The sequence below is a fragment of the Ursus maritimus genome, unplaced genomic scaffold, assembly GCF_017311325.1.
Source record: "Ursus maritimus isolate PB19 unplaced genomic scaffold, ASM1731132v1 scaffold_22, whole genome shotgun sequence".
Taxonomy (NCBI): domain Eukaryota; kingdom Metazoa; phylum Chordata; class Mammalia; order Carnivora; family Ursidae; genus Ursus; species Ursus maritimus.
Window position 1 is genome coordinate 46361614 of NW_024424675.1, and position 26941 is coordinate 46388554.

Genomic DNA, 26941 nt, shown 5'->3' on the forward strand with positions numbered 1-26941 from the left:
AAAAAATAGGTACAAAGAAGGGGCTTTGCTCTGGACATCTGTAAAGTTGGCCCACAGCTTGCTTACAGTCTCTTAGCAAAATAATTATAGTTTACATAGCCATCTTCATGTTATGTGCCAAAAATTATGTACAATTACTGACAAAATACACCAACCATTTTTCAACACTTGATTCACACTGAGAAACAGTCTTTTGATGATTCTTCTCAACTTTGATTTTATTTCATCTAGGTTTCCACTTTTAGCTAAAAAACACAGTGCAAGTAAAATATATTTATGCTGAAAAGGTTTTCATTTGTTTTAACTTTACAGCTTTACAAACTATAGCAAATAAAACGCGTCTGTACAGATGCCGACCACACATTCGGAAGGAGCCGCCGCGCGGCCTCTCCTGAGCAGAAAGGAGACCGCGCTCCGGGCGAGCGCGCGATGGGCTCCGTGCTCCTCGGGGACTCTGGCGAGGGAGGGGACGGGGACATAAATAGTCTAAAAAATCAGTTTGCTTTGCCAACTGACTAATACAAAAATAAAATAAATGAAATGAGGTCATTGCTGTAGACACACACCTACGCAAGAAGTCGGGCTGAATAAATCAAAACGCACAAATAATGTAGAAACCGCTACGAGGTGACAGAGGGCATCTAATTATTTGCTAAACGATTCCATCAGTTTTTATATATGGCTTGTTTGGCAAGAAGGCCACTCAATCAAAGATGAGTTAAGAGTTAACTGTCCGTTCAGAGAGCCCACGGGCCTCCGTGTTCTCTGTTACAGAAACGTGTGTTCTTCCGTACTGAAGAGCTGACTTAGAAACAGGAATATAAAACTGTTCCATTGTAAAGAGGGGGCTGTTTTAAACAATATCCCGTTTGCTTGTTACAAAAGGCGTAATCTGCAAATATATAAAAACGTCCCAGGCGCCCCGCCCGCGGCGCCGCGCCCGCCCTGCGCTACTTCAGGAATGCTTTGTACAGCAGCAGCGAATGGCTTGTCTCACGCTCATTCTCTAAGCAAAATATGAGGTCCCTGAGGTTGACCCGCGTGATCCTTTGTCGCGTGAACTGTCTGGGGGTTCCAACGCCGGAGCTGCCCGGGATCGCCGAGCCTGGGCCCGACCCCTGGTGATGAGAAAGGAGAAGACAGCCGAGTCAGCGGTGCCCACAGGTGGGCGGGACCCACGCGCTGGAAGGAAGGGGCAGAGCCCGGTGCTGGCCCCAGAGCCCAGTGCTGGTCCCCACTCACATTTTCCTACAGGTGTCCCAAGGAACCCTGCTGCTAGGAAGCCAGGCTGGGGACGGGCTCCTTCCTACAGGCCTACTCCCGAGCTAAAGTGCTTTACGAGTCCCTAACAGGGACGGGGTGTGAGCAGAGAGGCACATGTCCAGGAGGTCAGGCGGGACCAATACCACACCTGGCCCCAACTGGGTTGTTTCCACTTTGCTGACAAAGGCATATTCCCAATGCCACAAAGTCTAAACTCCTGGACTGGGCGGGCTCGTGGTCAGCCGGTTAGCTCCCTGGGGCACAGTACTCTGTGGCTACCACGGTCATCCACAGCCAAGAGGGGGCCACCCCGTTCCCCAGGCTGGTCCAAGTGAGACACTGCCGTCTCCGGGCAGACAGCAGCACTTTGGCTCAGGGCCGGCAGCGCCGGGAAAAGGCCGAGTTTCTGTGAGTCTCTGGCGCCTGCTCATGGACACGGAGTCTCCAGGGCCATTTTCTTGGGAGCACCGTGGCCACCCAGCCGCAGCGTCCTGTGGTTCCAGCACCGCGCCTCCATCCGACGCTCCAGGGGCTCAAACCACACAACTCCCAATTGGACAGCGCTCGTTTTTCCATTCAGAATGAAAACTTAAGTGTCTGTATTCTGATGGTTAAAGTTGGTCATGCATGTTTCACGTGCAAACATGACAACAGTATTTTTACAGCCTGTTCTAAAGTTGAAGGAGGTGGGAGGAAAGAATTCTCTGACAGCCAAGAACCCTACCCAGACCAGGCCGCAGTTCCAGGAGGCGGCCAGCAGGTGGCAGGCGAAGACCACAGCACTCACCACACCGTGCTCTGGGCACCTGGCCTGTGGCCACCGGAACCCCCTTCCGCCAGGCTGGGGCATGGCCGCTCACGTCCTTGCGCACACGCACACACACCTTCAACCTCAACTACACTCCTTTACACCCCCTTCAGACGCCCTTACCCGCCAAGATCCCTCTTCCAGACTTGTCCCTGTGGTGGCTACTTTTCCTTGTTTGAAAGAATGATTCAGGTTTTCTCTGCGTTTCCCTGAGTCCACGTAACAGCCCTAAAGCATTTCGTGCAACAGACAAACAGCGCCCCCGCAAAGGCGTGTGATAGAAACAGTCTGCGGGAACAGGAGGCACAACGGGGCACGGGGGCCGTCCGAGGCCCGCTATTCTGGACCCAGACACCACAGGCAGAACGCAGCAGGCCCAAGCAGCTGCCCGCCGACACTGGCCTTCCCTCACCACCTCCCCTGCAGACGCCACACCTGACCTCAAGGTTCAGGGACAGGTGAGGCCACAAAGAGACCAAAGGCACTCCTTACACAACGGACTGAAATACCCCTGTGACAATCGTGACCAATTCTCGACCGCATTTGGTGTTTCTACTTCCCAAATAGCTCAACAGCCAAAACGGGTGGGACAAGGATGAGGTACCCACTTCGGATGCAAATTAACAGGTGCTAAAAGTCTGAAATCAAGAGAAGTAATGCTTTATTGCAATATATTTTAGAAATCAAAACTGGTGTCAAAGCATTCTGGTGGGCACGTTGTCAGCACGGCCCAGGACGGCTGGCCGAGCGCCTCCCACAGGCCCAGGCGGCACGTTCTACAGGCCAGAGAGAAACTGCCATTTCTCATGGGTCTACAGACTTTTACAAAAAGCCTATGTTCAAAAATATCCTACTTGATAGTCAAAGTAGTTCTAATTACACAGGATGAGCCCTGTTTCTTCCATTTCACACCAAAATGGAAGGACACCCGTTCACCATCTTCCCTCCAGGGTCATGGTCACACTGTTCTGCAGGTATCCTGGCCACGGAAGTGGGTCACAGGAGCCTGGAGCCCAGCTGGTGGGGCAGGCGGAGCCTGAGGAAGGGGCCCTGAGCCGCGGAGGCAGGAACGCTCTGCCCACCGCAGCCTGCCGACACGGCGCCCCAACCTAGAGGAACAGAAAACTGTTCCAGGAAAGGGCCAATGTTGGGCTTGGGAAGGGGTGGTGGACAGGCCTGACTTCACCAACATCCACACGCCATCAAAAGGCTGTTTAGTTTGTTTTGTTTTTGCAGGCACTGGGGCTAGAAACAAAATGACCTTGGACACAGCACTTATGATCTCCCGCAACGTTTCCTCATCGGGAAATGGAGCCTCCCTGTCACAGGACCACTGGAAAGTCTGACAAAAGGAAGCTATTGCTTTTGAAGGCAACCTTTCCATGGTCAAAATGCCACAATCAATCTGACAGCCAATAAACACCTGATGTAGAACCAAATGGAAAGAAAAAACACCTTCTGTCCAAATCCCACCTGGCCTGTGGGGTCAACCTCACTTGGGGGTCCACGGCTGTGCGGAGGCGACACCATATCACTGGCTGGGGAGAAGCTCCTGGCTCGGCTCTGACCTTCCCACGAGTGCCGAGAACATGAGCCCCCAGGCCCTGGGCCCCTCGGGACCTGCCTCAGGGAAATTTCCACCTTGGGGGACGAGGAGCCCGATTCCACAGCGGCCAAGAGCCCCACGCCCACGGCGGCCGGAAGCACAGCAAGGCGGCTCTCAGGCCAGGTGGCTCTCCAGGCTGCTCCCACGCCCCAGGGTTCAGCTGCGACCAGCAGTGTGGGTGGAACTGACAGCGGTTCCAACAGAACCAAACGGCACAGGCTCCAATGACACTCTGCTGGCCCTCGCGGTGGCGTGGTTCCCAAACTCGTTTACACCCATCTCTACGCCCTTACTGTCCAAAACAGCACACGTGTGCAGACAGGTGACCGGGAAGACACGCAGCTGTGGCAGAGACACTCAGATACTCACCCTAGGAGGATGCACGCCACTCATAGGAGGGTGAAGACATCTAGTCACCCCAGCAGCTGCCTCTCTCCCCAAAAAGCAACTCAGAACAAGAAGGGAAACACCAGTCTCTACAGATATCATTCCATCAGCATGATATGAAGCTGGGGAGCACCTTGCTCCAAAAGGACACCAAATGGCAGATCTGGCCCGTCCTCAGCAGGGCCCCACTGCACCCACAGAGCTGCATGGCAAAGACAGATGAGAGAGACCGCAAGGGGCCACGGTCCAGCAAAAGCCAGCCCAGATTGGCTGCTGTTCCCTCCAGCGCAAGCGCCCAGAGCACAGAAACGGGCACGGGCGTGGGCGGAGTCCTCAGAACACACAGCCTCTGACAAGGGCCATCTGAAAACCAGGTGGTGAAAGGGAAAGAAGTAAAAGGGCATTTAGGGTCCCACAAGACAGGAACTTCCCATCAAAGGATACACCACCCTCCTACAACCAGCACAAACAAGTGCAGCTACGCCGCCCGACTTTCCAGCGCTGGCAGAAGAGGGCGCCATCAGACCACGAGTCTTGCGAGACACCCAACTACCACAGAAATGAACAAAAGGAAGATTAGCAAATCCCACACACATCACAGACAAATTCTGTCTGGAAAAGCAAGAACACTAACACAGCACTTTCAACAACAAAAAAAGTACTTGACCATTTGAGGACATGAAAATTACTCAGAATCAAAACCTGAAACGAAGTAGATTTAAAAACAGAGGAGCCCCTGGGTAGCACAATCAGTCGAGTGTCCAGCTCCTGCTTCCGGCTCAGGTTGTGATCTCAGGGCCGTGAGAGAGAGCCCCGCACTGAGTCCACGCTTAGTGTGGAGTCTGCTTCTCCCTCTGCCCCTCTGCCCCTCCTCCCCCGCTCACGCACACTCTCTTTCTCTAAAATAAATAAATAAAAATGGAAAGGAAACAAAATCATGTCAGAAATGAGTAAAGTTAACTGCAGGGCGCCAAGGAGGGAAATAGAGAAGAACAGTGGGCCAGCGATGGGCACAATGACAGGCCCAGGGAAGGCGGGGGCGGCAGGCCAGAAAAGGCCAATACCGTGTTATCAGAACCTCTGAAGAAGGGAAACAGACAACAGAGCACAAGAGACACTGAAACCAGAATCTGAGAGAACGTTCTGGGAAACAGAGACTAAAACCCGCACTCAGGGGCGCCTGGGTGGCACAGTCGTTAAGCGTCTGCCTTCGGCTCAGGGCGTGATCCCAGCGATCTGGGATCGAGCCCCACATCAGGCTTCTCCGCTAGGAGCCTGCTTCTTCCTCTCCCACTCCCCCTGCTTGTGTTCCCTCTCTCGCTGGCTGCCTCTCTCTCTCAAATAAATAAATAAAATCTTAAAAATAAAAAAAAAACCCGCACTCTATCAATTCTGACATATCCTCACAAAACTACTACTTTTCAAAAAGACAGATGAGACCTCCAGGTAAAAAGAGAAAATAAATTACAAAGGTTAAGAGAATCGGCCTGGCATCAGGCTTTTCAAAACCAACCTACAAAGTGGAAGACCACGGAGGAGCACTCACGAAAGTACCGAAGACTGAGCCAGGGATTTTATACCCAGCCAAACCGTCCTCCCTACCAAAGCCACGGAAGAACCGTTTTCCACATACACACGTCAGGGGACCCTGCACCAAGGCCTTCGCAGGGGCTCTGCCCCAGGGCAGGCACCATCCCAGCAAGAGGTGGGTGGGGGAACCACGGCAAGGAGATGGGGGTAAGCACGTACACAGAAGTGTGTACCTTACACGAACGTGGAGGCGGCGGGGGAGGTGGAAGGTCATGTGTTGTAACAAGGAGGCGGAGAGCCGGGGAACAGACGACATGGGACAGGCTCACTGGCGGCCGAGAGGCAGCAGCTGGAGCTCAGGACCAGTGGGACCCAAGAAGCTGAACAGTTAAGTAAAAACCAAGGGACAGAAGACATTTAATAAGGTTTACATGCAAAAATAACCAACCGAAAAGAATTATAAACCTTCCTAAACACAAACAAAAAATTTTAATTAAAGAGCAAAGAATATACACTTTAGAGGAGGATAATCACAGCAAACATAAAAAATACATATAATTACAAAAATAATCATGAAAGAGAAAAGACCAAGCATGTTGGTCATTATCAATAAAGGTGAATGGGCTTATTAATTCATTCTCTATTAAAAGAAAAGCTTTTCAGTTCGGCTCGGAAAACAAGACCGAACCATGTGCTACAGATAAGAGACATGCTTACCATCGGGAAAGGGGGGGGACAAAGGTTTTCTACAGGAAGGGAAGCAGAGAGAGCAGGGTGATGGTCCCAACTCAGGACACAGAACTCAAGCCCCTGGACAAATGGATATTTTTTAATGCTAAAAATGACAATTCACAGAAGATGTAACACTTATCAATATTTAGGTACCAAATAACATGGAGCACACAGAGCCCCTCACTACAAAGCAAAAACTGCAGGCGACACAGGAGATAAAAACAGAAACGCGCTAATAACAGAGAACTGAGATCACCACACTCAGGACAAAACACAACAAAAATAAGCAAGGATTCCGAACATCGGTCAGCACAATCAGCAGGCACACGTTATGGAGTCTTACAAAGCTCTCCGCACCATCACGAGAATACGCCTGTTCTCGAGCACCCACGGCACATCCATGGAAACGGATTACCTGTATCACCCATCAGACTGGCAAAACCTCAAACCAGGACAACACACTGTGCAGGTGAGACTAGGGGAGGCGCCCTGCTACACGGCAGGGGGAGCACAGCGGCAAGACCTTCTGGAGGGGAGCCCGGCGACTCCGAGCAAGACTGCCGTGCGCTTCACTTCGCCCGCAAACGGTTCACCCCCAGGCGCAGAGATGCTCGCGCACGGTTACCGGATGCGGCACGCACGGCTCGCGCACGAGCAAGAGGAGGCCGGTCGAGCCGCAGCGCGCAGGTTCCGCGAAGCACCTCACCGCTACAGAACACAATGAGCAGGGTCTTTCTGCGATGAAATCAAGTTCCGGAATACACGAGTGAGAACAGCACATGCAAAAGGGTGCCTGCACACTGCCCTTCAAGGAAGGTAAGAGGGGGATAAAAGAAAACACACGTGGGTGCGCTGAGTGCACACGACCGCACAGAAGGGGTGGTGGGTGAGGGCGGCACTCCATGTCTGCAGCGCTTTCCACAGCTCTGACCCCAGAACCTCGGCAGTGCTCCACGTCCTAAATCAAACAACTAAAATCACCCAAGATGCGGGGGGTCCGACACCAACACACACAGCAAGAGAGCACCTGAAACTACTAAGCTCTACTACAAATTAACAATCAGAACCACACTGAAGGGGTGGCAAGGAAAAAATCCCATCTAAGGAACTTTGAAATGCAGAATTTGACTGGATGTTGTAATGCTAAGTATAAAAAGAACGGCACAGAAATATTCTAGATGGTATGGCTCTTTCTCGCAGGGCTTAGCAACTTGGAAACTTCTTTATCTGTAAATGATGATTGAACGAGTAAGTACATGAGGACCACGAAAACCAGGTTTCTCACATAAGAAACGAGGCACGGCCCGGAGGAGCCCTGTGGCGGCGGAAGAGAACCTGGGGTCCACGTACAAGCCGCTGTTTTCAGTGCAGAGACAGAGGGACAGAAACAAAGCAAGCGCGGGCGAGCGTGTGTGAGTGTGGCCAGTGAGGGGGCCTGGGGACAGGACACCCAGGAGCACAGCCAACAGAAAGAACCGGTGCTGATTCCACAATTACAGCAGGAAAGCCATAAGGTAAGTCCAGAACATTCTGTAATGTGAGAAAGAAAGAGGTCTTTAAAAAATGAGGGGTCATGAGAGGACACAGGAGCTCGCTGGGCCAAAGCTGGGGCCATGTGAGCGACCAAAGGCGGACAGCGGTGACAGAGGATCCCCCACAGAATAAGCAAGCGTGCAGGCGACCACAGGTAAGTCACCGAGCGAGCAGGGCAGAGGGGACAGCTCCCTCTACAGCAGAACCGCAGTTCACATGCGTGGGGCCGGAGAGAGAAAACCAGCGCTGGGCAGACGGCACAGCCGCCGCTGCGCGGAGACAACTGCCCGGGGACTGCAGGAGCCCGCGGCGCAGTCACCTGGCAGACACCACTTGAACCAAGTGGTCAAAATTATCGCCACAACGTGACACAAGGGCACCAGATCAGTTTTGTGACATTCTAGCCAAAATCATGGAGGCTGGATTTAATCATGAAGAAACACAGGACGAACCCGAATTAAGGGACTTTGCACCACAGAAGTGACCTGCACACTTCACAAGTGTCGGGATCAAAAAGACAAGGAACGACTGAGGAAGACACTAAGCAAGGAACCACAAGCTTCCTGGGTGAGATCCCGCAACAGAAAAAGGTCACCCGTGGGAAAATGGTGACAATCAAACAAGGAGAAAATATTTGCAAAAGAAATATCTGGTCAAGGACCGTCACCCAAACTATGCAAAGAACTCAAAAACCTCAGCAAGACTGAACCACCTGAATAAGAATGGGCCAAAGACTGAACGGGCCCCTCGCCGCAGAGGACACGCGGACGTGCCCCCGAAACGCACGCTCCTCACACCGTGTCATCAGGGAAACGACAACGACAGTGAGACGCCCGCACACCCCTCAGAAGGGCGCAAACCCACAACGCCGACGACACCAAACGCGGGCCGGGACGTGGGGCAGCAGGCGCTCTCACGCGTGGCTGGCGGGAACGCGACACGGCGCGGCCTCCGCGAAAGGCAGTCTGGAAGGCAACGTGTACAAGGTTCAACATCCTCACACCGTACGATCCGCAACCACGCCCCGTGGTCTTCATCTGAAAGAGCGGAGATCTCACGTCCACGTGGATTTTAAAGCAGCTTTATTCATAACTGATCAAGTCTGGAAGCCGCCCAGGCGTCCTTCAGCAGGCGAGGGATAAGTACACCGTGGTCCGTCCAGACGGTGGGAGAGGATTCAGGGCTGACGAGAAACGCGCTCTCGAGCCACGAGAAGACAGGGAGGAAGCTAGACGCACACCACTCAGCGAAGGAGACCCATCTGAGAAGGCCTCACGCCGTGGGATTCCAGCTCTGGGACCTTCCGGAAGAGGCACGAGGACGGAGACGTAAAGAGACCAGTGGTCCTTGGGGTGGCGGGAGGTGGGCTGAGGGCACAGGGATTTTCAGGGCAGGGAGACCACTCTGCGTGACGTACAAAGCTGGATGCAGGTCACGATGCGTCTGTCCACACCCGCAGAGCGCACGGCGCCCGGAGTGACCCGAGGGGCAACCACGGACTTGGGTGATGACGGCGTGTCCATGTGGGCTCATCCTTGTACCACATACACCATTCCGGCGAGGGATGTGGACGACGGGGAGGCCGTGTGTGTGTGAGGGGGCAGTGGGCATGCGGAAATCTCTGTACTTTCACTCAGTTTTGCTGTGAACCTAAAACTGCTCTGAAACATAAAGTTTATTATAATTTTAAAAAACTAAATTCTGAAAAACAGAATCAGATAAGGTCTTGTTAACAGTCTATCACACCAATGACTCCTACTGGGAGAAGCTGAGTGAGGGGTACACAGAAACGCTCTACTATCTCCCTAACTTTACCATGGGTCTAAAATTAGTTCAAAATGAACAGTTTTTTTAAAAAAAGACATATCCCAAGGAAATATTCCTAAACTAAAAAAAAGAAAAGGAACTGAGCACTACCTCTGGTGAAGAAAGGCACGAGCATCCCCCTAAAGTCCAAAAACAGGCAAAAGCAACAACGTACGAAAGAACTCCCCAGAACAGTCTCTGGCGACCTGCTTCTTCCCACTGTGTCGCTCAGGGTCCCCGTGCTCTCACTGCCAGCTGCTGCCTCGTGCCCGGCTCTCCCTGAAGGTTTGGGAGCATATGCTTTTCCTACTCCTTAGCATGTACTCTGGACATACCTTAACACCCGAGTCAAAGTTCATCAATACACTTTTCCCATCTGCCTCCCATCCCACCCAGCACTGGGACCCCAGCAGCCAAAGCGGCTGAGAAGCTGGTCGTGTTGAGCAGAAGACCAGACACGCAGGGGATAATGGGAACTCGAGTTCTCACGGAGAAGGACTCATAAGCAAGGAGAGGGGGGAGGCTGGGAAGCAGCCCTGCGTGCAGACTACAATCGGAGTATTGGCAGGAGCGCAGAGGGCTGCTGCAGACACGGGAAGGGTGACGCACGCATGCACACCGGTACTTGCACGAACGCCCCTGGGTCTGGAAACAGGGAGCCCCACAGCATCCAGCACACGCGGAGCTCAGACCCCGGCCTCCACACGCCACCACCCCCTCCCTGAAGGGAACGAGGGCTCCTGGCAAAATGCTGGGGGGGGGGGCGAGGGGGGGGAAGCACCAGAGGCTCTGGGACGCCTCTCCTGCCAGTAAAACCAAGATGCTTCAAGAACGAGGGAGACATTTCAAAAGGATATCGAAACCAGCTTGAAGGGGCTTCCACTGCCCACATCTAGAAATAATGAGAGTATTGATTACAACCCACTGAATACAACAGGTGTCCACGGTCCCTGCCACCGTGGTGAGCAAACAAACAAACGGATGGGTGGACGGAGGAGGGAGAGCTCTTCTTACGCAGAAGACAACTAGCGAATGTAGAAGGCGCGACGGATACAGACGCGCAGGACGGGCACCCGAGCCGGCGGCCACGGAGGCAGTGGGCTGTCGGCAATGGATGCTGATGGCTGGCTGAGGTCTGAGCAGGCGCAGTGGCTGCACAGTCCCGGAACATCTCCTTACTCAATGCCAACAAACATGGGCGGAACCACGGGGACGACACGGGAAACGTGGCAGAGCCGACCGAACCCGTGAGCAAAGGGCAGGTCGGCAGGAGGGTCCCCACATGCGGGCCTCCTGATGTGACGGGCTCAGCAACAGAGCGCCCATCGAGACGGAGGCGTCTCTGCCAGTCACCGGACCCAAACCGAGGGTTCACCCTACACACGCAAGTCCGGTCCTCTTCAACACTGTCCAGAACGGGGAGATTCAGAACAGAATCGTGGGCAAGCCAACTGGACGCCCCACGTGTCCCTGCACAGAGAGCCGGAGACGCCGCCGGGCCGCGGGTGAGCTGGGAGCAGGTAGACCAGGTGGCCTTCTGCTGGGAGGCTGTGCGGCATCGTGCCAGACAGGCCTTACGGCGCCGGCCTTCGGAGGTGCAGGACCTCCATTACAGGAAGACCACACATGTACATGCGTGTAGTGCGCACACACACGTGAGACGCCGTGATGAGGTGCATGTGATACAAGGTCCAGAACCAAGAACCCAAGCTAACGGAGTTCCGTGTGCAACTCCCACAACTCTTCTGTGGGTTGAAACTATTTTCAATTTAAAGAAAGCTGTATTTTTAAAAGTAAATCACTATATTCCGGGAAGACGGCAATAGGGGCAAGTTTCTTGATCTTCCCAAAGGCCTATGTAAGACAGCAAAACCCAAAACCAGCAGACAGTACTTAGAGCACAGTCCACGGAGAGGAGCCGCAGGCAGCCACACGCCTGAGGGCACCACAGAACCGTGCAGGACAAATCAGAGAGACATCCGCGAGCACCAGCAGGCCTGGAAACCCCAGGAGAGAGCAGGTCTTCAGAAAGAGGAGAAAGCCGCTGAGCCTAGGGCTGGGCCTACCCCGTCGAGCAACCGCGGCCGCACGCCTGCCCAGGGCCCCCATCGGCACGGGACCTCGCAGACGAGACCGTGAGGCGGGAAATCGAAGCCGAGCGGGACAGGGGCAGTGCAGACCAAGGGCAGTCCAGGAGCACGTAGGGGAGGGGAGCGGCGCCGTGCGGCCTGGGAGACTAGCAGCTGCTCTTCCGTCACCACACGAAGACGACGTCAGAGGGGCTCCAAGAGGTTCGCAGACTACCTCAGACCCCACCTCCTATTAAAAGTTCAAGAAAACTAAATTCACATGAAAGAACGGGAAAGCGCTAAGGCCAAATCCCACACGAGTCAGCACGAGGAAAAAGAAGATAAGGAGGATGAATGACGTCGCTACAGACAATGGAAAACGCCATGAATGCAAAAAAAAAAAAAGACCAAAACTGTAATGTTTTACCTTAAAACAACTTAAAAGACATTAAGAAAACGGTAGCAGTCATGAGAGAACAACATTAGCTGGAATCCGCAGAAGTCAGCCACGAGATGCCAGAGTCAGGAAAAATTAGAAAGGAAACCTGAGGAACGAAGGCCAAACCACAAGAGCAGAGCCGCGAGCCCGACAGAGGCCACCTGAGGAAGGAGCGGGCAGACAAGGGGCTGCAAGAGAAACACGAGTGCTGATGGCAAAGTCGACACAACGTTCCACAACTGGGACACCCGAAGAGGAAGCCAGGTAAACCCTTCAGGAGAGAAGGTGTTCCCGAATAAAAGCACATCTGAAACTGCTGTTGGAAGGACTCAACCCACGAATGCCAACCCAGGGTAACCAATTCCAAGTAAAATTAAAGGCTCTTAAAAAAAAAAAAAAAAGAGGGGCGCCTGAGTGGCACAGCGGTTAAGCGTCTGCCTTCGGCTCAGGGCGTGATCCCGGCGTTTCGGGATCGAGCCCCACATCGGGCTCCTCCGCTGGGAGCCTGCTTCTTCCTCTACCACTCCCCCTGCTTGTGTTCCCTCTCTCGCTGGCTGTCTCTCTGTCACATAAATAAATAAAATCTTAAAAAAAAAAAAAAAAAGAATCCTTCAGGCAAAAAGAACGCACAATATACAAGAGAAATAAAATTAGACCATCGTTGTGCTTGAACGGCAACACTTCATGCCGGAATAAATAATCCCAAGTAACATGGTTAAGGTTCTCAAGGAAAGAAATTGGGAGCCAAGGATTTCAAGGCTATCAAAATGGACCTTTAGGTGCTCAGGACACAAACTGTCATCTGCGTGTAAGAACTTGGGGATGTTGGGGACGACTGGGTGGCTCAGTCGTTAAGCGTCTGCCTTTGGCTCAGGGCGTGATCCCAGGGTCCTGGGATCGAGTCCCGCATCGGGCTCCCTGCTCTGCTGGGAGCCTGCTTCTTCCTCTCCCACTCCCCCTGCTTGTGCTCCCTCTCTCCCTGGCTGTCTCTCTCTCTGTCAAATAAATAAAAATCTTCAAAAAATTAAAAAAAAAAAAAGAACTTAGGGATGTCATCCCCACGAACCATCCCAAAGACCGTGGCAGAGAATGAGACTCAGAAAACCAAAGGACTGCACAGACACCACCAGTACTAAATACACAGTCACTCAAGGACCGAACACCGAGGGAGGGCGAAAGGCACAAAGGCACAGCCATGACAGCTAGCACATGCACGACTTCAGCGGTGAGTAAAGAACGCGTGCAGGCCACGACGGGCCTCATCACAGCCCAGCCCGCCCAAGCGGGACGACCTTGCTCCCACCCTGGCACCCAGCCCACCCAGTCCACCCAGCCGAGACGTCAAAGGGCCTTTCCCTGGGAGGAAAGCTTACTCCCAAGAGTAAGAGCCTAAGACCAAACCTGGACAGGGAAGGCAGAGCGTGCAGGGGAGTCCCGCTAGGTCCCGGGGCACTGACACCAGAGTGAAGCACTAAGCACATGAGTCCGGAGGACCCGCCTGCTGGAACAAGAACCAGCACTCTCCAGCAGAGGACAGCACCAGCCTCCCAGCCTGTCATCCACAGTGTCCAGCATCGAGCAATAACCACTAGACATGCAAAGAAACAGGAACGCAAGACCCATGCTGGGGAGAAAAGCAGGGACCAGACACTGACACTGAGGCGGCCCAGACGCCGGCCTCGCAAACACATGAAATCAGCTTTTATACACAGGCCAAAGGCACGATGCCCCGGGAGATGCGCTCTCTCTCAATATATGAGCAGACAGGGAATCTTGGCAGAGTCAGAAACCCTAAGAAAGACGGACTGGAAACCCCAGAGGCACAAACACACCAGCGAGTGAGAGCTTCACTGTGTGGCTTCACAGCTGCCTCTGCCGATGACACAGCATCGTGTTCTCAAGGAACCTGAAGACTTAAACCAGGAGCAACCGTCCTGTGTGAGGACAGAGAGAAGAACAATGAAAGAAAACTAAACAGTGTCAGAGACCCAAGGGCAACATCATCAGCTCTAACATATGTGTAATTGGAAACCCCACCAGAAAAAAACAGACAGGAGCAGAAAAAAATTTGAAGAAATAAAGGCCACGATGTCCCAAATTTGAGGAAAAGCACTGACCTACAGACCAAGTAGGCTAAATGTCAAGAGAACTCAGTGTAAAGACAACCCAGAGAAACTTCTAGAAATTAAGATGATAGTCTCAAAACAGGTAGAGAAGGGAGAAACAGCAGGGGCAGGGCACAAGCGTAAACCTTGGTGGGGCCAGGAAGACAACAGAGCCACCCCTTTCGCAGGAGAATGGTGGTCACACGGATATTACAGCTGTCACTCAGGTTTAAGAATAAGAGTTCTGCAATTCTGGGAAACATGCTAGGAAACCTCCCACCTTTTTTGTGATCTGGAACATGACAGCACAGCATTTGAGGAGCAGTGTCCTTGGAGGCGTGAAAGATGTCAGCAGTAAGACAGAGGGGACCAGGGAACAAGGAGAAAGCGCAGACCATGAAGGGTGCCTAGTCCTTGGGCACACGTATCCTTGGCGTGTCCTTCCCAAAAATTAAATGACATCTATCTAGACATGCTCCACTTATTCAACAATGTAGAAGAAAATAAATCTTAAATGAGAAAAACACTGTCAACGCAGAGTTTTATATTCAGGAAAAATATTCAAAAGTGAGGGAGAAACACTGGCCCTTTCGAGTAAACAGAAGCTGAGAGAACCCATCATCCGCGTACCGCACCACAGGAAACGCTGGGTGCTGCCCTTCAGGCCAAGGGAAATGCTGCTGTCGCAAGCCCAGGCCGCCGCCACCAGAAGCGGAGAGCTTGTGTCAGTGGGAAAGGCCACACGTGCTTTCCTCCAAAAATTTACTTAAAAAACTAGTGACGATCTAAGCAAAAGTAGCAATACCCTGAGGTTGGGTTTATAACTCCATAAAGAAATCACAACAAACAAAACAAGAAACTAACAAAATTGGACAAACAAATGGGCAAGGGCCCCCTTTCTTCCTGCGGGCCTGCGTCCCGCGAGTGGCTCCAGAGGCGCGGGCAACCCCAGAGGCCGCTCTGCCCGCTCCCGCACCCCCTCCACAGGCGGTCCCACCCCGGCCAGCAAACCTCCTCGCGGACAGAACGTCCAGCTCCCGGCATGTCCTCCACAAGCCAACGCGCATTTACAGTACCAAACGTAACACAAATACCCCAAGGGAGAGCCACACGGAGATGCACCAAGGCCAGTCGGGTGTGTCTGCCCCCCGCCCCCCGGGAGCTGAGCCGAGAGGGGCTCCCAAGGCCCCTGCCCGCCCTCGAGCGCCGCTGCGCTACGTACCTCCGTCCCCGACCCCGGTCCCGGAGAGTCCACTTTCCGCTTCTTCCGGGGCCCGATGGCGGCGAGCGCTGTGAGGTTGGCGTCACGCTGCCTCATCTGCGCCAGCTCCTGTTGCTGCATCTTTGTTTTGGAAAAGAAACGAGGACCGTCATCGCATGCACGTGATTTCTGCTTACTACGAAATAACAGAGACATCAAACGATCTTTGGAAATGGTCTAAATTAAAATTTCTTTACTGTCTTGACTGTATGGTAAGCTTATCTTACAGTCAGAAAAATCATAAAGCACAATCAGGGCTCATCTTCAGAAGCTCAGAACATACGAGATCCTGTGCACGTGTGAAGACTGAAAGCAGCCAACAGGAATTTACTGTTACATCTAAAAGCAGGACACGGCGTCTGCCCCTGCAAACACCTTATGCAGCTTCGCCACAGAAATGCCACCGCTGTCTTCCCTTTTCTTTGGTTGGACGATGAGGTTATGTAAGAATCTATTTTCAAGTGTATAGTAAAGATTTTGACTAAAAAAGCTTACCTCTTTTGCCTTCTGTTTCAACCTTAATTGTTCTGGATCTTCTTGTCTGGATCGAGACTATTTTTTAAAGGGAAAGAAAAATAAGTTATGACCTAAATGTCTAGCTAACGAAAGTGCTATCTTATTCACGATATAATGTCCAGATCACATGACAGAATGTATACTACATTTTTAAATGCTAACAGCCAGAAGATGAAAATTTAGCCTGCACATCATGGGGAAAATAACAACCATGATTCTTAAGAAAATCACTGCCGCTGGAGAAGAGCTCAGAGGCAGTCATCACCATGCCCGCTGGGCACAGGAACATGACAGATGGTGTGCCGGGACGGCCCGCGGGGTTCTGGACTCAGGTCCACATCCCACCCGCAGCCCCCCCTAAATCACACCCGTCACGTCCCCTGCAGAGCCGGCCCCGCAACACCGCGCCGGTCTCCCGGGGCCCCGAGTGCGCGTGCGTCCAGGACCCAGGGCAGGGAGCGGCCCTGCTCAGCGAGGTGCGGGTACTTGCCTTGGCCGCTCGCATAAGGATTTCTCTCTCCTGCTCATCTTTCCTCTGCTTTTCAATTTGGTCGAGCTGCTCAAAAAATTTGAGCTGAGCCCGGACGTCACTTGCCTGCTCGTATCTGTCGTCATCCTACAAAACGTTAAAAATGCTATCATAAATTTGAGGACTGGGCGGGACAGGCTGCACACACCCCGCCTCCCAAAGGAAGTCCCACGGAACCTCCGCGCGCCCAGCCCCCCGTCCCCAGACGGCCTGCGTGTTAACACAGAAAAGCGGGTCTCGGGAGAGCTGGTTGGGGCTCGGGGGGTTTCCACCTTACACACTTTGGTATCATTTGATTCTTTATTTGAACTGCCGCCCCGACGGCACCGGCCTTACTCAGTGGGGCCCCTCCGAGTGGTGCTCGTGTGAGGGAGGGAAGAGGAAGGCAGATCCTGCCCTGCAGGCTGCCCCTCGGAGGCAGGGTTTCAGCCCAGGTGACCCTCCACAAACAGGGCAGTGGTCCGAGTCCCGGGAGCAGGTGTGAGCCAGAGCCCCCGGGTCTGCAGGGTTAGCACGCGGCTGCAGGAGCGCAGGGCGGCAACGGCAGAGGCCCCACAACCTCCAAAGCCGGGCAAGCCGCCTCCGCCCCACACCCAGCCCGGGCTGAACCCGTGTGCACCCTCACGCGGGCCGGGCTTCCCTCCCCGTGTGGGGCACACAGCACCTGAGACCACCCTGGGCTAAGAGAGGTGGCATCGCCCCCAAAACGTAGCCCCGTGAAACATTCCTGAGCCGCCCCCGACGCTTGGTGCGGGAAGAGGCTGCCCGGCAGCGCTGACCGCGAGTCCACAGCAAGCACGGCCGCTTCGGGAGAACAGCGTGTTACCTTGTAGGAGAAGTTCTTCTGCTGAGCCGTTTCTGATATTTTTTCTACAAGGTTCTGTAGCCTCTGCTGCGTGGCGTGGGATACATAACTCACTACGTCTGGATGCAGCTCCGTGATGCCGTGTTTTTTACCTGGGGGTAGGCAACACATTACAAACATCGCTGTTCCCTCATCCACGACTCACCGCTCAGAGCAACGTGAGGGCAGCCCAGGCAGGACCCCGGTGTCGAGGGGTGGCCTACACCGCCACAGCTGCCTGACATCAACCATGTAGGACACGGGCAAAACGCAGGACAAGGCACCAGGCGTGATTGCTGGGGCCCACGCGCCCCGCCAGGGAGCCGCTGGCAGAGGGCAGCTGCACACGGGAGGACTAGGGCCGCGCGGGCACGCCAGGGTCCTGGGGACGGCTGCAGCACGCCCACATACCTATTTCTAAGATTCTTCTTTGTAAAGGCGCTGGTAAGAGGAAGGTTTCATCCTTACAGGACCGTGTCAGGGTGCCCACTAATTCAGAGTTCGTGGCTAATATTCGTGCACTTTCTTCCGACAGGTTTACTCCCGCCATCGAGGCCACGTCATTGATGTCATCGTCATCCCTTCAGAAAAGACAACGCTGCCTAAGTGAGGGGTGTGTCAGGAGGTGCATTCGGGGGGCCTGACCCAGTGGGACCCCGTGGAGAGAGCATGCTGACACCCCTCCAGGCGTGCGTCCTGCCAGCTCCTGCCTGCACTGTGCTGTCCCCTGAACGAGGAAGCCTAGCGGTTCTCTTTGAAAGTGAAGCTGTTCTTTTAAAGGAAGACCTGCTGGGGGTTAAAGCCCCACAGGAGTCCTGGCGTGAGGATGTGTGCAGAGAGCTCACCCAGTCAGGGCTAAGTTAAGGGAGCAAAGCCCAGCAACACTGTCCTCACAGCTTCAAGAAGTTTGTCCAAGTGAAATCTTCCTTATAAAATCAAAGAGCATTAATTTATTCTTAAAACAGTCGCAGTTATGGAAAAGCCAAAATACACGGTGAAGGACTCTCTTCTTCCCAAATCACCTGCAGGGAAGCTGCCAACCTGACTCCCCATGCCCCACCCCGGAACAGCCCACATGTGCTCCCTGCGCCCAAGAGTGTCCCCTACGGAGCCAGGTGACTTCTGCAAGCAGGCCACCAGCCACGCTCACAGCCCTTCCGCATGGCCCTTCAGCCTCCTTAGCCTGGAACGTTCTTCAGCCTTTCCTTGGCTCTCGTGCCCGTGACACCTACAAGGCCACAGGCCAGGCGTCTTGCAGCACGTCTGTGTCCCCATTTGACTGACGGCCGCTCCCCTTGAGACAAGAGTGTCCCACAAGCCCTGCAGAGGGCTGGGTTTCCATGGTCCCTTCTTGCCGCGCTCCGAGCTGCAGCCCTCGGCGCATCCCTGACGGCTTCCCCCTTCCCCGTAAGCTTCCCATTTATTCATTCTCATGGGCTCGTGCTTTCCCGTCTCAGCCAGTGGCAGAGTCTGTCACTACAGACACAGGCAGTGGGAAGGAAGCCCTTCCAGGCAACTTCTGTCAACTCTGCCGCATGCCAGTCCACCGCAGCACCGCTTTCTGACCTAACGAGATGCACCAGCTCGCTTTGCAGAGACCCCAGAACCAGCCTTTCTAAGGTGTCTGGGTCACAGCAGAATGGCTTTCAGAAGACACGGTCTTAGCGCTGGGCGTGCTCGCCACCACTCCCAGGCGCCTCTAGTGCACAGGGCGAGGAGCTTCGTCTCGTTCCCCCGATGTGCATCCAGACACTGAACCCTGAGCTAACCCAGCACCACGGGGGCCATCCTAACTCCCTTCCCGTGCAGGAAGATACCCAGGTTCCCAGTGGCTTTTGCTCTCTCACTTCTCTGACCTGCAGGTGGGCCCTCTCCCTCATGGACATCCTCCCCACCCCATCTGGCACTGGCCCCCCGTGCTGGGCCGCCCAGGCACAACGCCCTCCTCACCCTGCTGACGTCAACCCTGCTCCACCGGCCAACAGCTTCAGGGATGCTGCCTGGGAGGGGGCAGCCCCGTGAAAACCCCCGAGACATGAGCCCTTTCCTGCTGCTTCTCCGTCATCTACGTCAGCACTGCAGCCTTTGTACTGTGCATCCCTGACACGTAGCCCCTTGCCCGCTCTCATCAAGGCCCACAGTACAGCATTTCCAGAAGTTTTGCAGTTAGAAGACAGGCAAGGGAAGCGCTCTGCACTATAGCCATGACACACTCAGAATACTGAGACATGACATCAGAGCGACAGATTTTCTATTAGTTCGTTTACACCAAAGAATGCTGGTATACTTCCTGCTACACGTCCACAGACAACCCCCCTGGGCTAACTTCTTGGGAAAACGTGCACGAAGGTCAAAATGAAGCGTGGAATGAACACAGTATCGAAATTAGGTGGCCAGTGCCACGTGGGCAAGGCCGGCCCCGGCACAGCCGGCCCCCCACGCCCCAGGGTCGCTTTGCTCAATGTGGTTAGGCCCACTCCTTACCGAAACGAGCCTCCCCCAGGCTCCTTGAGTTTGTTTTTCTGCGCAGCAGCTGCTTGAGCCGAGACGGCAGAGAGAGCTTTGGTTCCAGGTAGCACGGCGGGCTTCACCACAGGGACTGCAACATAAGACGCCAACGGTATACCCACCGACATGCAGTGAGCGCACTCTGCAGAAGCCACCGCGGGCTCCGCTGCAGGCGCCGCTGCTGCTCCGGAGCCTGGCGGCCCGAGAGGAGGGCACCGCTGCTAACCCGCCGCAACGAAGCTGGTAAAAATGCCGGACTCCCGACCCGAAATTACAGACAACAGCATAGCCTCTCAAGCTCTTACTCTCCTGAAACTCGCTGTGCTTCTTCACGCACAGGGGAAGCTTGGGATACAAACCAGCAGTGCTGTGTCTGACCCTGGAGCCCCTCCTGCGGCCGAGGCCAGGAGGCAATGGCCGCCCGGCAAGCATGTGCAGTTAGCGGCACTGAGTGGGGGGCCCTCACCTGGCTGCAGCTGGTTTAGCTGGATCTGCTGCGGTGCGGTGAGCACAATGCGGCTGTGAGGCTGCCGGAGCGCAACCATGGGCGTCTGCGTCAGCGTCACCTGCGGCGGGCGGATCAGCGCTCCGGGCTTGGGCGGCTGCTGGATCACCTGAGGCAGAGCCCAGGGCCCATCAGCACGCCCCGCCCCCACCCGTCCCCCGGCCAGGACCCCACCAGGACCCGGACACCCTCATCAGGCGCTACAACAGAGGCAAGCTCTTGGGGCAGATCTGCACGTGGGGCCTGAGGTCCTGAGGTCAGTGCAGGGAGGCTGACTCAGCCGAGGGGAACACAGGCCTTCCCCCCAAATCTCAGTTGCTGGGGGCTGCTTCCCTCCTCCACATCGTCTCTAAAGGTCACTGGGAGAGGTCAGATTTCCCAAGTCCTTCCCTGAATTCCGCACTCAAAGAAGAGCTTCTCCAACTGCTTCCCCATGGGGGCCTGCCCAAACTCACCACCCGAGGCTGAGCTCGGGGAGACACCCACAGAGCGGAGTCCAGCCCCGGACATGTCCCTGCTGCCCCTTATCACAGACCCGCTCGGCGCGGCGCGGCGCTGCCCTGCCTGGAGCTCTGCCAGCTGGAGCGCGCTCCCTCCTCTGCCTCTGCTCAACGTGCCACCCATCTAAGGCCCTGTGCCCAGCCTAGTGCCCCGCCCTGCACACAGCAGTGCTCCCAAGCTGGCAGGGCCGGTGCTCCCGTGCTGGGGAGATACTGCCTTGCCCAAAACCTCTGGGGCCAGATGCTTCACAACTGTTTTAAAGGTGACCTACTGCCTATGCCCTGGACTACGGGACATTTGCTGGGGCGGGGGGGGGGGGCAGTGCCTTGCAACCAAACTATCTCTGCAGCGAACCGGTGAAAACTCACGCCACCCAGGACAGTCCGGACAGCCACCACTTCAAGGCGGTGCACGTGGGGTTCTGCCATAAACTCACGGAAAAGCCTCAGGTTTGTGTCTCTACAGGCTTCAAGGCAGGGAACGAGCCAGGTTCGGGCCTGACCACACTGCTGTCCCCCTAAACAGGCACACCACATCCGGCAGGACCAAGGACATGGAAGGCAGAAGGGGTTCTGCTGGTCAAGACAGCCTCTGACCGTAAACCGCAAACACCAGGCAGGTGACTCACAACTATGCACCAAAGCTCCAACCTTTCCAGGAAAGACGACTACCCAACCCAGTTCTCTTCGAGAGACGGCACCTTTTGCGTACATTAGCCCCAGTGCTTAGGGCAGTCCTGTACTTACAGATCTCTTCCCCTTGGGGTGAAAAGGACGTAAGGGAGCCCTGACTTCTCATGCACACCTTCGGCCTCCCGCACGGAAGTTCCCAGCCCCGCAGGCGGGATGCTCTCGTCCGCCAGGTAGCGTGTCACCCTCACCAGCAGTCAGCGCGAAGACAGAGCTTTCACCCGAGCAGGTGGGCAAGCAGCCTAGTGGACTCGGGCCCCTCGCTCGGTTGTGAAGTGGCCGCTACGATAAAACGCATTCTACAACCCACCATCAGGGGCACGGGAGCCTGCGCTGTGGAGGGCTTTTAACTGTAGGGGAACAAAATCCCCTTGAAAGTTTAAAAAAACAACAACAGCAGTCAACTGCCTCTCTACATAAGGGGAGCCAGCTGCCCAGCACTTTTAAAATGCAACTCTCCCCAGCAAAGACCTCCCTTCTCCAGCCGCAGAACGCAGAAAACTGGACCCACCCCGTACACGAGCAAGCGGTAACCTGCGGCTTTTCCTCACTGAGGCCCAAACTGTGGCTGCAGAGCTGGGTTCGAAGCCCTGAGACAGAAGGCCCGCCACGCTCTGCCTGACGCAATGTCACCAGGCACACACACTGTTTCCTGCCTTGGGGCCGCTGCTCCGAATCCAAGGTAATAACTGCTAAAGATTCACTACAAACACGCTGCGTTCATTTAAACCGTGAACATGCCCAGACGATAGGGGTAACAAGCCAGGGGGCTAAGAGCCAACACGCTATTCCACCTTCCTGGGAACGGAATCCCAGCCTTGTGGCGCCTCAGCCTCCAGTTCGTGCTTGAACTACTCAGGCAGCACCCAGCCCCCGGCGGGAGCTCTCCTGCCTACTGCGGGGACGCTTCCCTGAGCCGTGGCCAGTGTGTTCAAGAGGTGGGCAGCGGGGGGACGGGCAAGGCTCTCGCCTTCATACCAGCGGCGTGGGCTGCCCCTGCTTGCCAACGCCAACCTGTGTGGGCTGCGTGAGGCTGATGACAGGGGGCTGGAGAGCGCTGGTCACGGTGGCCGCCGTCTTCCCGGCCGTGCGCTGGACCGAGCTGCTCAGCACCACGGCCGTGAGCGCAGTGGTAGCCTGTGAGGCGGGTGGCGGCTGCTGCTGGCTCTGCTGGATGAAGGCTGCGGAGTCGGGGGTCAGCTGTCTCAAGGCGGGCAAGCTCCTCTGGGCGGAAAGACAGACACGGGGTCGGCGGCGGCACGGGCACTGGGTTCCTCCCTCACAAACCCAGAGGCTTGCAACTCTGAGAAACAAGCCTTGAGTTCTACCATGCCCTTAACGCCTCTGCCTCATGCACTCACAAACCCCCAAACCCCTACCATCACCAAGCAGCATTCTTCTCCATAAGAACCAAATAACATTTGTTTAGAAAAGAGAAAAGAGCGGTAGGTTTGAAATGCTCTTAAGAATGTCATGACAGCAAAGGTTACTCAAGACGACCAACCTGATGCCCCTCAGCCCCGGGTCCTCACTGGTGAGCCCCACCCGCCAGCCCTCCCGCTGGTGTTCGCCTCCCCGGCCAATGTGCTCCAGCTCCGCGAAGGTCAGGGGCCTTGCAGGGCACAGAAAAGCCTCCTGACGAGAACCTTATGGAGTGTCACAGGGCACTTTTAGCCCTCAAGCCCAGCGGGGACACCGGGGGACGACTTCACAATTACCTTCAGGAAAGGCACAAGGTAAGGTTGAGGTGAAGAATTAAGTTCTCGGTATAATCTACTAGTGAAATCTTCTGCTTCGATTTTTCCATCCTTAAAAACAAAAATCACAACAAAGTTCTCCCGTGAACAGAAGTTAATACACACCTCTCTTTATTCAGCATGTGCTGATGTCCTGTGTGGCAATCAGTGTTCTTTCTGCCAGGTCTTGGGCGGAACCGGGGGTGGGGGTGGGGGGGACAGCACAGGAGAAGTCAGGGATGCCGTCACAAGAAGAGACAATGACCTACCCCAAAGACCCACAGCAAGCCTCCAGGAGGAAGCCCAGGGCACAGAGGTAAGTGAGTGCCCAGATGAGAGGGGACATGACTGTTCTGGAAACCAAAGCAAATGCGGTCTGAGGGTAGGGAGGCAAAGAAAGGTGGGCAGGGATGGGACATCACAGGCCATCCTCGAGATGAGGCCGACACCTGGCGTCCTCACAGGAGAACACGAGCTTTGCCTGACTTCTGTCCTCTTGCTTGGGGTCACACCCAGAGTCAAACCTGGAGCTAACTAATGCTAAATTCAAAGAGGGAGGAGCCAGCAGTGTCCAGAGTGACAAGAGGTCCCGTGAGAAGGGTGAAATGGGGGTCCTCGTGCCCTGATGCGAGAGGGGGGGAGGGGTGCAGTACTGGATCATCTGGGGAGTGCAGGATGGCACGAGCCGGCCAGCTCCTTGGGCAAGGGGGGGCGGTGCGGACCACAGACAAGAGACCACGGGGTGAAAGAGAAAGACATTCATTTCATTAGAAATTTTCATTAGAAGGTGGAATTGTTACAATTAAAACAAAAAGCCAGGAGTTCTTGCTTCTCATGGGAAAGAGGATCATTTTTCAATCTCTAAGTTTCCTGAAAATACTAAAGTACATGGTCTGAAACAATCACCTGCTTGAGGGAGCACGACTTCTCTCCACTGGGACCAAAACCAGCGTGGGCTGTGAGCAAGGCACAGAGCCAGCCCCTCAGAGGAGCTGTGGCGTCTCTGAGAACGGCTGTCCCTCAGCCCGTCACCCCGGGGCGAGGGTCTCCCCCCCTGCCACCCACCCTCAGCTGGCTGCACCAGGAAGGCAGGTCCAGGGAGCCGAGAACCTGAGCCGAAAAACCCCAGCAGCAGAAAGACAGAAAGCATCCAAAAGCCCAGACGTCAACCACCAGGTTTCCTCAACACAGAAATCAAAAGGAAAGAGAAGAGCAAGGAGGGAGCGTCAGGCCAGAGGAGACAGAGCATCGACTGCAGTGCCCGCAGCGGACTGAGCCCTGGTCGGAACAAGCTGTAAGCCGCAGGGGAGGCACCAGGACCGTGCTTGGCGGCCAGGCTCTCCAGGGCCCCTGGGGTCCCTACGTTGGCGGGCTGGTCACGTGTGGTGGGCTGGTCACATGTGGCAGTTGTCTTTAACAAGTGCCTTCTGTGCCGCAAACATTCGGGACTGGGGAGGAGGGGTGGGTGGCCGGAGGGGGGGGGGTGCAGCAGCCACAAGATCAGGTGTGACTCGGTCACTGGGGAAGCCTGGAGACGGCTGCTGGGCTTCACCAGACTCTGTTTTCCACTTCTGACAGGTTTGAAATTCTCCATTACAGAAGGTAAAGCAGAGATGTGAGAGAAAGCCTGTCAAACACCCTTCAGCAGGTATGTTTAAAAATGCTCCTGAGGCCAGCAGGACACTTTCAAGTGGCATCAACAGGACCCGCTCTCTTCACGTGGATGCCCTGGGAAGCAGGCCAGGCTGGAAAATGGCGAGGCCACAAAGGGTCGGGGCGCTGGCCCCCACAGCGGCCTCTCTGTGAAGCCCCCAGGAGGCCAGCCCGGGCTGCGCACACCTGTGACGGGACTAGCCCTGCTCACCCTCCCGCCGTGTGTCCCACAGACGCTATCGGGCTGAGCGGCCGGGCCGCGCTCTCACCAGCAGGCTCTGCACTAGCTCCTTCACGTTAGCCGCCGTCTCTGTGGACTGTTTACCGGATGAAGCCAGCTTTATTAACGTAGACAGAAAATTTTTACATTTCTTCACGTTTTCCATGGTTTCCTGGATTCAAGTTAAAAAGATACAAAAGAAAAAGCGTTAAGGCAGATGTCCACACAGCGCCTGGGTTAACTGAAATGTGTGTGTGTACATAAGAAGTCTGTATTTCTCCTCTAATGTTCTTTCTGGAAAACGCAGTAACTCTCACGGGGCAGCGAAGTCTGCCCCCCACTCGGCCAGCAGCTCGACCCTCTCGGGAACGTAACTGGGTGAACAACCGTGAGTGGAACCGAGAGGAGTCCCTAACATGTTCAGCATAACGTTGCTTTATCACAGAGGAAAGCCCGTGTCCATCTAAGTGCACAATAAAAAGAATTACATTATGACATTGCTCTGACGATGAGGGAAAGCCTGTGCAACCAAACGAGAGGGGAGTCCCAACAAAGTACGATCCAGAGACTGAGACGTGCACGTGCGCGGGAAGCTGCCACGGGGATACGGCGCTGCTCCAGACAGCAGCCTCTGCACAGTCCACGGGCCCGTCCTCAAAGGCCCCTGTTTGGGCTCTTGTCACGGTGGACCTCTGTGCAGCCTGAAAGCCTAGCAGGGGGACAGGGCCTTCCTGCTGCCCCTCAGAGGCCACTGCCCTCATGACCCACCTCGCAGAGGCCCAGGTCCCCAGGCCCTGGAGAAGGGAGGCTACGGGCGGGCGGAAGGCAGCAGGGCACCTCGGGGCACCTCTCTCCCAGTCCCGGGGTGGGGCACTCACCGTGGCAGCTGTGGAGGTGGTAGTGGCCCCTGGGACCGTTCGCTGAGGTGTCCCCGTCTGAACAGCCGTCGCCGTCCCGAGGGAAGTTGTCTGGGCAGCGCCACCCAGGACCAGCTGAGGCTATGAGAGTCCAAAATGCAAGGTGACCACAGGCTCCGCAGAGCCAGCCCTCACGTGCCCCAGAAGGAAACAAGACCCCACAGCCGGTGGAGCCCCAGACAGAACTGGGGCCGCAGACCTGGGCGCCGAGGGAAGTAAGATGGCGCACCTGGCCAAAGACTGTGAGCCAGGAAGCCCAGCACAGGGCCCAGCCTCGTGTCAGAGGCCAGTCTTGGGAGTCCCACAGGGACCAGGGTAAATTATCTTTTCTCCCAGAAATTAAAAGCAAAACAGAAAAACTACAACTGAAAATGCGTCACCTGGCTTGTGCAGGGACTAGAGACACGGAAGGCTGGGGACGTGAGGATGTCACCAGTGTCACCTCAGGGCAGGGGGCGGGGGTTAGGCTGTGCCTCTGCCACCAGACCGGCCACTCTGTTCTCCACAGGCAGGTCTCATCAAGAAACATCATGGAAAGGGGCTTTCAGAGCAGATTTGTACCCCGAGGGGAAGTGTGTGTGAGGAGGGAGGGGCTGCTTTACTGAAGACACTCATGGAGGCCGATGGCGGCTAGACACCAACACCATCTCTGGCGACCCGAGGTTTCATTCCACGTGAACCATCACGACAATATTTACTGGTCTGTCTCCCTAGACACTTCCAATTTATAAATATAGCCTTCAACGTCTCTCCCAACCTTCCAAACGTTACTTTTTTGCGGCTT

The 26941-nt window shown here is 55.0% G+C and overlaps 1 protein-coding gene across 1 annotated transcript in view; it reads right to left on the bottom strand.

The window, feature by feature from the left end:
• Positions 1–204: 204 nt before the first annotated feature.
• The window catches only part of TAF4 (TATA-box binding protein associated factor 4), a 34157-nt gene continuing 7420 nt past the window's right edge, over positions 205–26941 (bottom strand). Inside the window, exons 5-16 of the mRNA XM_040637874.1 lie at positions 26119–26238; positions 25290–25412; positions 23350–23439; positions 22610–22855; positions 20403–20550; positions 19913–20027; positions 17840–18009; positions 17411–17541; positions 16546–16671; positions 16035–16091; positions 15501–15620; positions 205–1118 (exon numbers count right to left, since the gene is read on the bottom strand). Of these exons, the coding sequence (XP_040493808.1) occupies positions 951–1118; positions 15501–15620; positions 16035–16091; positions 16546–16671; positions 17411–17541; positions 17840–18009; positions 19913–20027; positions 20403–20550; positions 22610–22855; positions 23350–23439; positions 25290–25412; positions 26119–26238 (1614 nt within the window). The 3' untranslated portion in view covers positions 205–950. The remainder of the gene's footprint in view (positions 1119–15500; positions 15621–16034; positions 16092–16545; positions 16672–17410; positions 17542–17839; positions 18010–19912; positions 20028–20402; positions 20551–22609; positions 22856–23349; positions 23440–25289; positions 25413–26118; positions 26239–26941) is intronic.